Source organism: Microtus ochrogaster, chromosome 22 (assembly GCF_000317375.1).
Source record: "Microtus ochrogaster isolate Prairie Vole_2 chromosome 22, MicOch1.0, whole genome shotgun sequence".
In the NCBI taxonomy this organism is placed as follows: Eukaryota; Metazoa; Chordata; class Mammalia; order Rodentia; family Cricetidae; genus Microtus; species Microtus ochrogaster.
The window spans coordinates 9606310-9621355 of record NC_022023.1 but is presented as its reverse complement, the minus strand read 5'-3'; the positions used below and the strand labels follow the sequence as shown (position 1 = coordinate 9621355).

Genomic DNA, 15046 nt, shown 5'->3' with positions numbered 1-15046 from the left:
TTGTGCTAAAATGCCCTTCCTGGCACTCAAAAGGTTTGCATCCCATGGATAGACTCATGCCCTGAGCCAGGAGAAAGCCAGGTTAAAGTGAAGAGCTTACCTCTCAAGTCTGAACATTGATACAGAAGAAGGAAAATCACATGGTTCACCATACAGGTTGTGGCCTTACTGATTCTACAAAGTGAATTGTGATAATTAGAGAGTACTTTGTATCCGAACTGTCTGAATTAGAAAAAAAAAACCTTTTTTAAAAATTTTACTACAATTTAAGTAGTAAAGATAAGACTTTATTTTTTAGGAGAGTTAAAAAACAAAAAGAAACTAAATCAAGAAGGACATGAGGAATGACATGAAGCTTTGGGGGCTTTGTTGAGCCCCAGGGTGGGAGGTAATCTTTAAGGTATAGGAAATATTATGACAATTCTGAATTATTTAGACCAATGTAAAAGTAAGGATTATAAAGTGCTCAAATATTCAGGAGGGGATGAGAAACAGGGAAAGCCATCAATGACGTGTGTCCAGTTGACTTGAAGCTATGTATGGCAAGACTTGAGCCTATCTGAAATTCCTAAAGGAAATACCTTGAGAGAAAGCCAAATATTGTTCTAGTGAGCTTCTAAAATACTTGGAAAGGCTTTAGAAGGTGTTAGGTCTGTAATGTTAACTAAAGAGGTGAACAGAATAGAAGACAGGGACACAGGTGAAAAAGATTAAGCCCATTTAAAGGTGGTCAACTATCTCTCCAAAGTAGTAATCTAAGGTGTTCTTGTGTAAGTAAGCCTCCTGGGTTGATACTGTTATACCCCAGCAACCTTTCAGGAGCCATGTTTGGCCATGTTCCCAAAGGAAGCTGTAAGACTTGGAAGTAAACTTCAGTGGAAAGTGAGACATAGAATATGCCTTTTTTTCTCTTTGCAGCAAAGACCAGATTTCATATTGCAAAATAAAATAGAGGTAGGAGGATACACAAAGTCTCTGAAGAAGTAGTACCCCAGAATTAGGAATCAGGTGACTGAAGTTGAGAAGGACAATGGGTTATGCTGCTGAATCATGAATTTAATCGATGCTTGGAATAAATGGCATTGAACTTTAAAGATCCTGCCCACACTCTTTAAAAGAGTTCCAAAAGTGGACGGAGCTAAAAAATATCATTTTGAGTGAGGTAACCCAGACCCAGAAAGACAGTTATCACATGTACTTACTCATAAGTAGTTTTTACACGTAAAGCAAAGAAAACCAGCCCACAAATCACAATCCCAGAGAACCTAGACAACAATGAGGACCCTACGAGAGACATACATGGATCTAATCTACATGGGTAGTAGAAAAAGACAGGATCTCCTGAGTAAATTGGGAGCATGGGGACCTTGGGAGAGGGTTAAAAAGGGGAGGGGAGAGGCAGGGTGGAAAACAGAGAAAAATGTAGAACTTAATAAAAATCAATAAAAAGGAGTTCATTACTTTAATAGAATATTATGATTCCAACCTCTGAGTATTTGATTTGGAAATCTATCCAGAATAGATAAACAGAAACACACCACACACACACACACACACACACACACACACACACACACACACAGAAAGGGGGGAATAAGGGGGACTTGGAAGGGGGTTAGAATGAGGGCATAAAAACATGAAAATGGGTGGAAAATTAATCTAGTTATATTTGAATTCCAAAAAATATTAAAAAAAATATTGAATCAAGATGCCATATATGGTAGGAAATGGGCTTTTTAAGAAGCTATAAGTTAAGTAGATATCCCTAACTAGGGATTGGCTATTTCTACATACATTGTTGAATAGCTCTAGAGACCCTCAATGTCCCCAAAACCTCAAAAGCTCTTTCTTTGTGTTCAGGTCTTGTTTAGAAAAAAATTCTGGTTCCTCTGGTGTTTGTACATACATCAACAATTGGAGAATGGAATGCTGTGTATTTGAAAGGGAAAAAGTCAAGGATCCATGGGATGGTTCAGGTAGAGTGAGTGATATAATCATTATTTAATAATCTCAAAAATTATTAGTATAAAAAATTAGTATAAAGCTATCTCCTATGTTGTTTGCATGCCAGAACTGAATACTAATTTCTTGTTTCTAACTGCATTTCACAGTTTGGCTGTATGACATTGAGAAACAGGCTACAGCAGAACTTAACTGCAGAGGGAGAATTTTTCAGTTCCGTTCTGGACCTTGTAATTAAATGTTTTTGAGTCCACATTCTAGACAAGTTGTGTCCACTGGCGTAATAGTGGGACAGTAGTTATGGGTTATACCAACCAATTTCCACTTTTATTTTTCAAGTATTTATATTATATACCAGGATAAAAAGTATATGGCTGATGTAAGTCCTATAGGGAAATCAGCTACCTCTTTCTAAATGAATATGGTGTACCCATCAAATTACCTTACAAATACCTACATTTGTGCCTAGAGATTACTGTTTCTCTCACATAACAGTGGGATCTTAGGTCACTAGACCTTAAATCTCTGAAACATAGTTCCACTGCGAACAAATCTCATCTCCTTTCTTGATCACGACTCCTTTATCTGCTTTCAAGGATTGGCTGGTATGGCGGTTTGAATGAAATGTTCCTCACGGTCTTGGCAGGGTGGTGCCACTGTTTGGGGAATCTTAGGAGGTGACCTTCTTGGAGAAAAGTGTGCCACTGCAGGAAGGATTTAAGAGCTTTAAGACTGCACCATTCCAAATTTGTTATCTCCGATTCCTGCTGGTGGTTTGATATGTGAGCTCTTGACTGTTCTTGCCGCCATGCCTACCACCTGTTTTCACAATTCCCTGTCATGTTAGATTCTTAGCCCTCTGGAACCATAGCTCAAATAAACTCTTCCTTCTATATGCTGCTCTGGTCATGGTGTTTTATTACAGCAATATAAATGTAATAATGTGGTCAAGTGTATCTATTCTGTTAGGACTCCTGGAATTAGCCATACCCCCCCATCCCACCTAGTATAGTAACACTAAGAAGACATTACTGATGGGGAATCAAAATATAAATCACTATTTCTCAATGTTCATTAGTAAAGTAGAATTTTATAAAATAATGCCTATATTACAAATAAGAAATTGCTTTGTTATTCAAACTATAATCAATGAAATGAATAAACAAATTCACTTCTCCCCAGATTAAAATATTACACCAGTAATATCTGCCAGGTCTCCCAGAAGCAGATTAAATAGCTCAAATGCCCAAGTTCCAGAAAGTCACATTTTCTAATGTCCAGGCAAGTTAGTTTACTATCTTGATTTTGCTGAGAAAAGAAGGAACGAAACAGCCAAACTTGGTCTCAGATGAGAATGTGCCCTACCTTAGCACTTTTCTACAGAGAAATGCAGGGAAATAAAAGAAATTCCCATCCCTGTGTCCTCCTGTTTGAATATCCAGTATTTGCATTTTATCAAAGGTGTACCCCATACCCTCTTTGAGTCTAGTTAAAGTATCATTACAAAAGCATATCTAGTGGGCTAGTGTGTCCCTTCTACTAAGATCACTATTTTAGATTACTATTAAAATTACTAAGTACTCGCATGTATCTGTATTAACTTATATAGCATTCAATATGCCATGCATTTTATGCCTTATAATCTATAAGGGATGTTCTACAAGAGGTTTTTAAGAAAAAGAATGGTTACAAAACAAAATTCTTTCCTGGAAAAGAAGGGATGACTTTTAGCTTCGGGAAAAGAGGGCTGGAATAACTCCCCAATGCCATAGCCCAAACCAATAGAGAAAAGCCAGGTGGAATTCAGAGGCCGTGGGAGAGCGCACCAAGAGATGTCCCAAAAATAGAGCAGGTGTGGAACAGATGGCTCCTTTCTAACCAGGTGTCTGCACATCAAACGTGCAGGCACACATTCCTTAGCTAGTACTGCCAACAGCTCTATAAATTGAAAGCAAATTTTTCAGGTTAGAACAGAAGCGGAAATAGTTGATGTTGGCCGAGACTCCACTGCTACAAAAGAGCACAGAAGCACACCACTAAAGTCAGCTTTTATATGCTGTGAGTTACTTTGCCATAACTTGGATGTTGTACTAGGCCATTAAGTAGCTTGACTGATGCTTTCTTACTTCACTTGTATTCCCTGGGAACAACATTTATCAATTGTCTTAGTTAGGGCATCTATTGCTGCAATAAAACACCATGACCAAAAAGCAAGTTGAGGAGAAAAGAATTTCTTGGACATGCACTTTCACTTTGTATCCCATCACTGAAAGAAGCCAGAAGAGGAACTCAGACGGGAATGAACCCAGAGGCAGGAAATGCTGCACAGGCCATGGGGAGGGGGGGCGGTTCTTACATGGCTTACTCAGCTTATCTTCTTACATAATTCAGGACCATCAGCCCAGAGATGGCACCACCCTCAATTCACTGAGTCTTCCTTATCAATCACTAGTTAAACAAAATACTCTACAGGTTTAACCACAGCCTGATCTTCTGCAGGCATTTTCTCTATCAATGTTTCCTCCTCTAAGATGACTGTAGTCTATGACAAGTTGACATAAACCTAGCAAGCACCTCAATTAAAGCAAAATATGCATAATCTCCTAACATGAAACATTTGTGGTAGCAAGTTTGCACATAGTCTGTAAGTGCAAAACATTTTTAGAATTTTTCTTCTTTGATGGAGACTTTATAATTTCTATTTATTTCTCTTTCTTTATAGAATAAAATTCTTAACTTATTTTCTTTTCAGAATTACAGCTTTTGAATATGTTCTTAAGTTTGAGAATGCCTAGTGCTGTGAATTTTTTTGAGAAATGGATGATGTTAAGGAGTATTCCTAATGACGACAATTTACTGAATTGTATTAAGTATTTAAGAGGGCATGGTATGGAGTCCTCTCCCAAACTAGAGAAGCTGGTTGAGTTTGGGTGAAGCCACGAGCACAGGGCCTTCACCAGAGGGTTATTTTAGAAGAGACATGCGGTCCTTTTCTCCTTCTCTTCTGACAAGTGAGAACTCTGAAAAACACGTCCACATGCCGGGAGATAGAACTGAGCTCCTGCTGAAACCCAGCCACACTTTATCACGGACCTCCTCTGTTCAGTACTGTGGCCAGACGTTTCTCTCCTAAGCCATCTGCTAAGATCCTATGTTAAATGCTCATGGCATGTTCTCAGGGGCTGTTATGATGTAGAGATTTAGTGTCATCCCAAATTTGCAGCTGAAGAATCTAAGGGATGAAACTTCAAATAACTTGTCTCATATCACAGAGGTATTAATTTGAAGACCTATACAATAAATCTAGCTTTTCAAATACCAAGGCTTGTCAGAAAACACTTTGCTACCACGCTTCAGTCAATTTAATAGTGTTAGTCACATTTAGTAATATGTGAGTTTACCTTATATTGGCAGAATTTTTGGGTCCAGTGGACTCAGTTGTTCCTGAAGTGATATCTGAAGACATACATTAGGGTTGGCTCCATTAACCACTCTCTTTGGCTTCTCATTGCCTCCATACAGATTTCTAGTCTTCTACTTGCAGTCAGTAATTTCACGCAGGTTTTTTTTTAAATCACTGTATCACACTACAATCTTTCTCTGATTTCTCCTAGTTATCTAAAAACATGCACCTTTGTAACATCAAACTTGAAATATTTTAGCAGACCTTATCTTCCTTGTAAAAATCCTTCCAATTAATTCATTTCCCTATTTTCACCTTTTCTATTAAAATGTTGTCTGTTAACTAATTTTGAAATCACAAAAGTAACCTCTGCCCACTTCATTCTTTCAACCCTGCTGTATACTTGGATGCTAGAGACCAAATTCATGCCTTCATGCTTATTTGGTGATCATTTCCTGATTGAGTTACATTACCCACCCCAATATTTCAATCACTCTCTACTTCCCATGAATTCTGTATTTAAAATATCTGTTGATGAATTAGAAATGTCAGAAGGAAGAGACCAACTAGCAAATGAATTTTGTCCCATCATTCTCAAAATTAGCTCATGATCTTCTTTAACGGACTTTTGAAAAAAGGATAACTTGATAAAGAAAAAGTTAATTCCTTTCTTTATCAAATTTAAATTTAATAAACGCTATGGATTCATTTCAATAATTCATTAAATGAAAATAAATCATATGCCGTTCAGGGACTGTTTAGTATCTGTTCTGATAATCGTGAAGCCTCTAACTAAACTGTACAATATTTTGGAAGAAACAGCTTAAATATCATGGATATATTCCAAAAGGAAGTAAATTGTGACTCACTGGGGAGTTGCTATGGTAACAAATGGATCCTATAATTGTAGTAGTCACTTTGTTCATTGACTGGCATTTACACATCTTGACAAAAGCATGGTAATTGTTATCCACTGGGAAAGGCAGAAAGGTAGCAAGTCCTGGTCATTAAAAGCTGTTATGACAACCATCAAACATCTTGCATCTTAACCCAATACAAGTGTATCTCTTGCTCACATAACAGTTTAAGGCCAACTGTGAAGCTCTTGAGTCTTCCATGTGATACTTCTATCGTATAACTTTGGCTCTCCTGAATGCTTATTTTCAGTCATCTGGATGTGGGCAGGCGTGTGAGTCTAGAATCTCTAGTGAGTTTTTAGGTATCACATCTATAAATGGTGCACATCATTTCACAGCCCATTCTGTTGGCCAATACTAGTTAGTTACTGCAAGGTAGGCTCGAAAATGAGGCTTTCCCATGAAATCAGAATAAAAAAGGAATGAATTTATGGAGTATCTATTCTATCTTGGCCTCACCTCTGCTATAATGCATGAAGGATCTGAGAGCTTTTCTTCACAAAAATGACATTTCCATTAGTTTTAATGGTTAAAGAAAAATTCTTGAAAGATGAAATTTCTTCAAATAATGACCAGATCATTAATGGCATTCCAAAATGGCATGCTTAAAAATATTCAACATCTTTGCATTGCAATTTGTTCTCAAACTCAGACATTTCAGCTAAGCATCAAACATCCATAAGGTTTCTATTTTGTCTCTGTTTGTCTTCTCTCCCACTTCAATCAATCTAATTCCTTCCCATCTCTGAACATGACAGATACACTTCCAAACCCAATGAAATGTGAGGTGGCTTGTGGTCTAGAATTTCATTGTCACTAACCATGTTCAAACACAAATTCTTTCATAACGGATGCTTCGCTTCTAATGCCATTTTCTTTGTCTCACACTGTTGTTGTCTATCCTTTGCTTTTCCCTGAGTCTTTCACACCCACAGTCCCTTTCCATCGTTCTTAGATACTCTAAAAGGCAGTGATTACTCCTAAACAGATATCTCCAGAATTCTTCCCATGTAAGCTAGACACTGAAGTAAACGCTTCATCACCTGACAGTCCATGAGAAAGTGAAGCATAATCAAGGCCGTATCAAAATAGAATGCAAACAGTAACAACAACATCAACCCTGAAACAAATGACAAGAGGTGCCTTCCTTTGCACAAATCCTGGCTTCTTAGTTCTCTGGAGTTTTATAGCAGATTCGCTATACAGCACCCACAAAACGCTAGGAGAACTCAACTTCTGTTGTCACTTTTTACTCTTTTCACACATCCGACTCTATTCCTTCCACTGGCCTCCAACTGTTGCCTAAAGTATGGTGACTGCACACCTCTTTAGACTGTGATTTCTTTTCTCTGGTGGATGCCAGCATCATCCCCTCATCTTCTGGACTTCATGCAAATCTGCTCTCTCAGTAAAGTCACAGTTGACTGCTCTGCTAAAACTGTATCCTCTCAACAGTATAAATCCTATTTCTGGGATTTATGTTTGTCCTATGATAATCTAATGTAAAATGAATAAATTGCTCATTAGTTTTGTCTTGTTCTCTTCTCCCTTCACAAGAATAAATGTTTTGTGATTGCAACTGTATTAATCTATTTTGTTTGGTGCTATGCGGCTCTGGCATCTAGGAAAAATGAGTGGCAAATAACAGTAACTCTGTATGTATTTTCCGAGGCCATACAGAACTCTGCTTGTTTTAGTACTGCATACTTAGTTCTTGAGTAGAACTTAAATGCTTTGATGTTAAATGCCAGATCGTACATTCTCTTTGGATTCCACCTTTGATTTGCATGATGTTGCAAATACTTAATTACAATTTACTAATGCAAATTATCTTTTAAACAAGTCAAGCTTTTTCCTATGATCTTCTCAGTGACCCTGCCTTTGATAGACAGTTGTCCTGTTATTTTAGTGTCGTGTCACAGCTTTTGGGGACAACAGCTCCTTTATTTAGAAACCATCTGGTCTGGGAGCCATTCTCTACAATTTTTTAAAGGTTGTGGCACTGGCAATTACTAAGATGTTCAAACCGTAGGCCAGTCGTGGAGGCTGTGGAAAGGACAATCCCATGTAGTTGCCCCTGTTTTGAAGATATACACATTTATAGCAACTAGTACAAGCAAAAAATATATTAAAATTGAGTTTGGCTCCCTCTCTGTGCTCCATGAGTGGCACTGGTTACAAGCAGTGCCCATTACTGTATAACCTATATCACTATCAAGAACAAGTCCTTGGAAAGGCTAAGGTGTGTGTGTGTGTGTGTGTGTGTGTGTTTTATTCTCAGTGGTTATAGGTTGAATTTCGCTTAGACGTCCTGAGTCTAAATCTGCTGTTTAATACAATACACCTTCTGCATCCAGCAACTGACTCAAGTCTCTGAACCCTCTGTTTCAAATACATATTGGATTCAAGTTTCAGTCCTTAGACACTGATAGCGCCTCTGTCCCCATATATGGCATTCACTTGGCATTTCTGTTAACAATTTTTGACGATGGGTATTTATCAAGGAAAACCACATGTACCAAACACCAGGATAGATAAATGGATACATAATTACTCCTATTTCTTTAACTCTGCGCTTTTAAACTATGAATTCTCTCTGGTTATTTTTCTTTAAATGTTATTATCGGGGGCCTTAATGAGAAATCTATTACCTGGTATTACGTTTTGTACTTGTTTCATTTTATTTGGCTTTTATAATTCTGTTCTTAAATTCTAGAAGCTCTTACTCTCAGATAATCACTTCCTCCCAAAAATCTAGTTTTCATTTTCTGTCAAATTTTCAGCTTGTGAGATTCTCAAATATTCTGAACAATAGCTAAAATCACTAACGAAGACTTTAAGAAGTAAATTAAAGATGAAATTGTGACCTAAACCTATGTCATTCTTCATTGCATGCCCCTAAGTGGAAGGTGGTCAGGAGATGAGACGTTAAAAACAGAACAGGTGGGGTTGGTTGGCCTTACATAAAATCATGGCTTATGCCAAGTAAGCTTGTTATGACGTACAGCACCTTATATACTGTTTGCAGGAGAGAAATGAGATAAAGTTAGTAGAAAATATCATACAAGGGGACAAAGTCAGCATACAGGGGGACAAAGTCAGACAGAAGCTAAATCAATATTGATAAGGGGAACATAAGGTTTCTTAAGAACATTAAAGACCAGGCACACAGTGACCTTGGGACTAATAACCACAGTCCTGTAGGGTGGTACCAGCTGTGTTCTCAGGATCTGAAGTCCCAATTTCCCTAAGGCTCTGACCCTAAGCCATTTACTATTTCTGACAATCCTGTTCCTGGTTTTAGACAACCCACTGCATTCCTTCTTCATACATCAAGTTCTCAGGAAAAGCCTTGGATCAGCTCAGTCCTCAACAGAATGGCATGTAATTCTGATAAATGAAGAACAATGGGCATAAGTAACACACCTTAAACCCTTGGAAGACACACCTACTAGAAAGACTGCAGCTCTAGCTGGAAACTCACTGTAACATAAATGCAAACATTTCCAGCTCCTAGACATAGTTTTGAATATGTAATCCCCGATGTAGTAGATACAGTAAAGGCTTATGGGTAGATGCCTCCACTTCTGTTGCTGCTGCTACTACTGTTTTCTGAGCACTAAAAGACTCCCTGTGACAGAGTATCTGTGTCAACAGCTTTTGGGACTTTAAATGTAAAATAATCAAGGATACTATTTGTACTTTTTGTATCATTGACTGGTATAGCAGCACCAAACCCCATGATTTAGGTAATTATCAACATGAACTTTTAATTTACTTGCCACATGGTTTGTAAGTGAATACATGCTAGAACGCACAAGTTCATAACTGATGCTCTATCACACTGATACTTAAAGTAAACCAGACACATCTATTAAATCAGGCTCTGGGTGTGAGGCAGTCCTCAAATGTTTTAGATTTAGACCCAGAAACCCAACAAAGAAGTTCAACCTGTTTTTCTTCAATGGCCCACTTGGTTTCAATCTTCAGATTGGGAGGTTAGTGTTGGGATACATCCAGGATTTAAGAGAAATAAAATGATAATTGTTTTTATAAAGTTTATTAAATATTTGCTATAGATTCAAAGCTTCTAGGAATTTGGAAAAGTATAGATAAACAAGGAAGCATTCTTGAAAAATAAAGAAGTCTGTAGAATGGTAGAATGGTGACTATAAAATGTTTACATGCTGATGAAAAGATGGGAATTTTTTGTATGTGTCTTTACAACACACCAGGAAAGAATTCTGGAGCCTGCAGCTGCTTCTAAGTGGATGATGATGAGGCTATTGTTCCACATGTAATTAACAACTTTGTGTGAAAAAGTAACTACATTAGCAACTTTCAGTTCAAGAGGTGAGTGCCCCCTAAGTGCAAATGTAACATAAGCACAACGGATGAAACAACTTATTTATGAAATGGATAGATGTGTATTTTGGTGTGAGAAAAGGCTGAGAAAGGGAAATGAATATTTTCATCGAAAAAGAGAACCTAGAGAGCAATTAGAAAACTCAAGAAATGGGCTCAGGAGGTGACAGTACAGCGATGCTCCCTCTCTGCCATTCTGCCAAAGTCATCGTCATGAAAATGAAAAACCAAAACAAAGAAAATAAATAAGATTTTACACATCCAGGCAAGAAGCAGCGGGGAACTGAATAGCAGCGAAGCAAACATACTCTTAGCCCACACTTCTCTGATTTTGGGGGTTTCATTGACCAACGCTAAGTGTTACACTCCAGTTTTTCTTCTGTGATGGCTAGTTTTAGGTCAGTTTCACACAACCCAGTCATTGTGGAGGAGAGAATCTCACTCGAGGAGCTGTCCCCCACATCAGACTAGGCTGTGGTGCTCATTCTTGATTGAAGACTGATGTGGGAGCACCCAGCTCACCTTGGATGATTCTATCCCTAGGCAGGTGTTCCTGGAATATTAAGCAATCAGGCTAAGAAGCCAGTAAGCAGAATTCTTGCATGGTCTTTGTATCAGTTGCTGTTACTGGTTTCCTGACTTGAGTTCCTGCCCTGGTATCCTTTGATGAAAGACTTTGATATCTTATTGCACAATGTGGGATATCCAAATGTATGCTAAATAAACTTTTTCCTCCCCGAGTTTCTTATGGTTCTTGTGTTTTATCGCAGCAATAGAAATGTTAGGTAACACACCTTCCCTTTTCTCATTACCTGAATAAGGATCAATACAAGGTGACTATGTTCATGTTTTGTCAAATAATGATAAAGTAAGCACAAACCATCACTATGAACTCCATCACTTCATGAAAAGAATAAAATGAGAGCAAACTCAGGATGGATGTTCTCTAAATGAGAGACTGCTTAATAAGCTCACCATTTTCCTTATTTTGATCCAGGGATATGGCAACCTGTCTGTGGGTTGGAACTGTCTTGAGTTCCAGTGGCAAAGGCTGACACAAACTCCGGTTCTCACAAGATGGATGAAAGTAGCCCAGCCACTGAGACATTCAGTCTCTTTGCAAATTTATGCCTGGTTCTTATTGCAACATGTGGAATAAGTCATTCTCCACAAATTCATTATCAGTTTTAACAAAGCTTTGGTAAAGTTGATTTGCATATTAATTTCAGCTCTGCCTGGCTCTCTTAGGGCTACATATAATCAGTTCCTTTGCCTAAACCATATATCACTCACCACATTGGCGGCATGAATTGCAGTTTTTCTCAGCAGTGTTCCCTCGTTTATAATATGCTAAAATTTGAAGACAGGAACAAGCCTTCCATATCTTATTACCCTTTTAACTAAAGTAATGGTTTGTCACATTGTTGAGCTCTTGTAAATACTCGCTTAATGACTGAATAATGGCTTCGGTGGGGTTATGGTTCTTAAAACATTATAATTACACACTGCAAACTTCCTGTTACTATTTCTGGTCTAGTTTTAGAAGTAGGAAGTAGTCCTTCTCTTTGACCTCATTCTTTAGGATTATGCGCCATAACCTTGCTAACTGTTCAAGGTGATAGAACAGCTTCAGAGATGTCGACTCAACTTCACTTTGCGGCTAATTTATGTGATGCTTCCAGCACAATGCTGTACAGAAACACATTCAATTTTTTGAATGCTATAAATAGTGGTAATTTAATTATTTTAAATCTCAACAGAGTAAACACTTGTTCAGCTATGTTTTCGTTAGTGAGAATAAAACCTGTTTGTTGCTATTCAGCGGCAATACCCACTCTATTTATGGTAGAGTTCTCCTCCCTAACAAATGATAGTCAGTATCCCCATGACACAATTCACACAAATTGGAGCCTTAGCCTTGTCCACTTTAAATGAAACAATAAATCGGCTTACTGTTGCAAGTCTTGTTGTACTTGCTGTTCTCCTGCGCAAACCCTTCCAGCCGGCACTGAAAGCGATGCTGCCAAAATTCTTGAAACCAAGGGTTTCTGAGGTTTGTTTCTGGCCGGAGTTTCAGATAATAATCATCAAACCACTTGACATCGGGGGACTGGAGCTTGATTGTAATTCCTCCAACAGCTTCTCGCTGGTACCCATCTGTCACGTCATACCTGTCAGCCCAGCCATCACTGGGGAAACACACAAACAGAAACAAGCCTGTCACCTTAGAGAAAAACTATCCCAGGAAAACAAATCTTTCTGGTTTGAGATACCACTTTGTAAAGTGGCTACTGCAGAACTCACGAACATGCTGTACTCTCTGCCAGAGGTGACTCTCACCTACCAGCCTGTTAGAAGTAGAAAGCAAGGCAATAAAATGATGGAAATTCTAGAATTCAGATGCCAGAAGGCAATAATCTTACCTTGAATTATAGACAAAAAGATAGCATTTTAATGGCATTTTACAGATTTCAAAAATACACTGTAAGTTTCATAATTTGACCATGCATAATTTTCCTGTAATTTTAACAACTAAATCAAATCAGCCTTTAATACACATTTCATTTACATTAGAGCAATCATTAAAAGAAAAATAAAATAAGATTGAGAAATATTTCCAAAATATACATAATATTCATTAAAACACACCATGGTATATTATTGTTATTTACATACAAAAATAATAAGGGTTAAAATATCTTACAGATAGCTATTTTATTAAACATTGATTTTTGATAGTCTGATGCTGAAAGATTTATAGACTGCAGTGCTTACCCTCCTTGTCAGCCTATGGAACTTTTCAAATGCATTTAAGCATATGTTAGAAATTTTATATTTGCATGACTTCAGGAAATTAAAAGATAGGATATTGATGGCAATGAGAAGGAATACAGCCCGTGAACTCACAATTTTACCGGGACTCTCAGCTTAAGAGGACAGAACAAAAGGAGGAAAAATGTTCTAAGGTTAAGCCGGGCTGTGGTGGCACACGCCTTTAATCCCAGCACTCGGGAGGCAGAGGCAGGCGAATCTCTGTGAGTCGAGACCAGCCTGGTCTACAAGAGTTAGTTCCAGGACAGGCTCCAAAACCACAGAGAAACCCTGTCTTGAAAAACCAAAATGCGCTAACTCTCGGCTCTCTCCACATTGCTTCTTTGCTTCTTTGGTGTTGGTCTTTTGGATTGTCATAATTTCCTGGAGGATATATTTCCTTATTTCCTTAAAGAGAACGTCGATGTCTTCCAGAAAAGACAGCATCTCTTGGTGCAGAAAATAGCCATTACCAGCTGGGCGCTCCAGCAGACAAGAGGAAAGACAAATCAAACACATGTAGCTGCTACAAGAAATACTTTTTAATTTAAATGTGGTGCCTGCTGGCTGCACATGAGGAAGATGTCTGAATTTGAGAAGCTGGTGGAGAACACAGATTTATATTCAAATCCACTGTTTACATTATCTCTATTATTTTAACTGATACAAATTAATTTATTAATTTAATAATTAAAACATTATTAATTGGATAATGTTTGCATCCAATATAATTTAGCTACAAAATCAGTTCTGAGAAAACAACATAACAAAAAAAGAATATTTTAAAATATGATATGCCATATCTCTTCTGATTTAAACACTGATAACTCAGAGTTCCTGGAGAGGTCATAGATTATCATTAGTGGATTACAGAGGTTACCCATGATGATTTGAGCTTTTTCCCAAGGCAAAAGAACAGAGAGGGAGAAAAAGAAATAAGGAAAAAAAAACTCTTCTCCTAATGCTCCTTAGACAAGACATCTTATTAAAGTTATCTACGGAGTAATTTTAAGAAACTTTTGTAGCAGATTAGGGAACGTGAAGGAAAACAGCGAATCTGTCCCAATGTTGAATTTGAATACTTCACACAATTATCTTCTCTCAAGTTTCTCATTTTCAGCTCCAGAAGATTTTATTTAAAGCTGACAAGTTGAAGTGAAGGGGGCTTGTTTACCTCAATTCCTCCCTCTGTTGTTGCTGAGAAGAGAGTGTGGAGCTCTCTGGCACCCAGGAGATGCATGGGCGAGCTGACGACAGGACAGGAAGCTCGTCTGTCAGGCAGGGTCCCCTTCTCCGTGGATATGTGAATTCAAATTGTTCCTTGGTTAATGTTAGCTCGCTCTTATGTAACACTGTGATTATGAATGTTATATAAAAATGTGAGAAGACAATGGGCTCAGTTTGCGCTTCACAATTCATTCATTGAATTTAATGGAGTTTGCAAAAAGCTGGTCTTGATAAACTCTCTTGGGGATAGTGTTTCCATAGATGAAAAGTATCTGGAATTCTGGCCTGCAGGCATACACACAGACTAAATAAATAAATAAATAAATAAATAAATAAATAAATAAATAAATAAATAAATAAA

General features: G+C 37.8%; 1 protein-coding gene across 6 annotated transcripts in view; it reads right to left on the bottom strand.

The window, feature by feature from the left end:
- The window catches only part of Grm5 (glutamate metabotropic receptor 5), a 343722-nt gene that overhangs the window by 79028 nt on the left and 249648 nt on the right, over positions 1-15046 (bottom strand). For all 6 annotated transcript variants that reach the window (XM_026784413.1, XM_026784411.1, XM_026784414.1 and 3 more), the window contains one exon: positions 12601-12836. In XM_026784413.1, coding sequence (XP_026640214.1) covers positions 12601-12836 — 236 coding nt within the window. The remainder of the gene's footprint in view (positions 1-12600; positions 12837-15046) is intronic.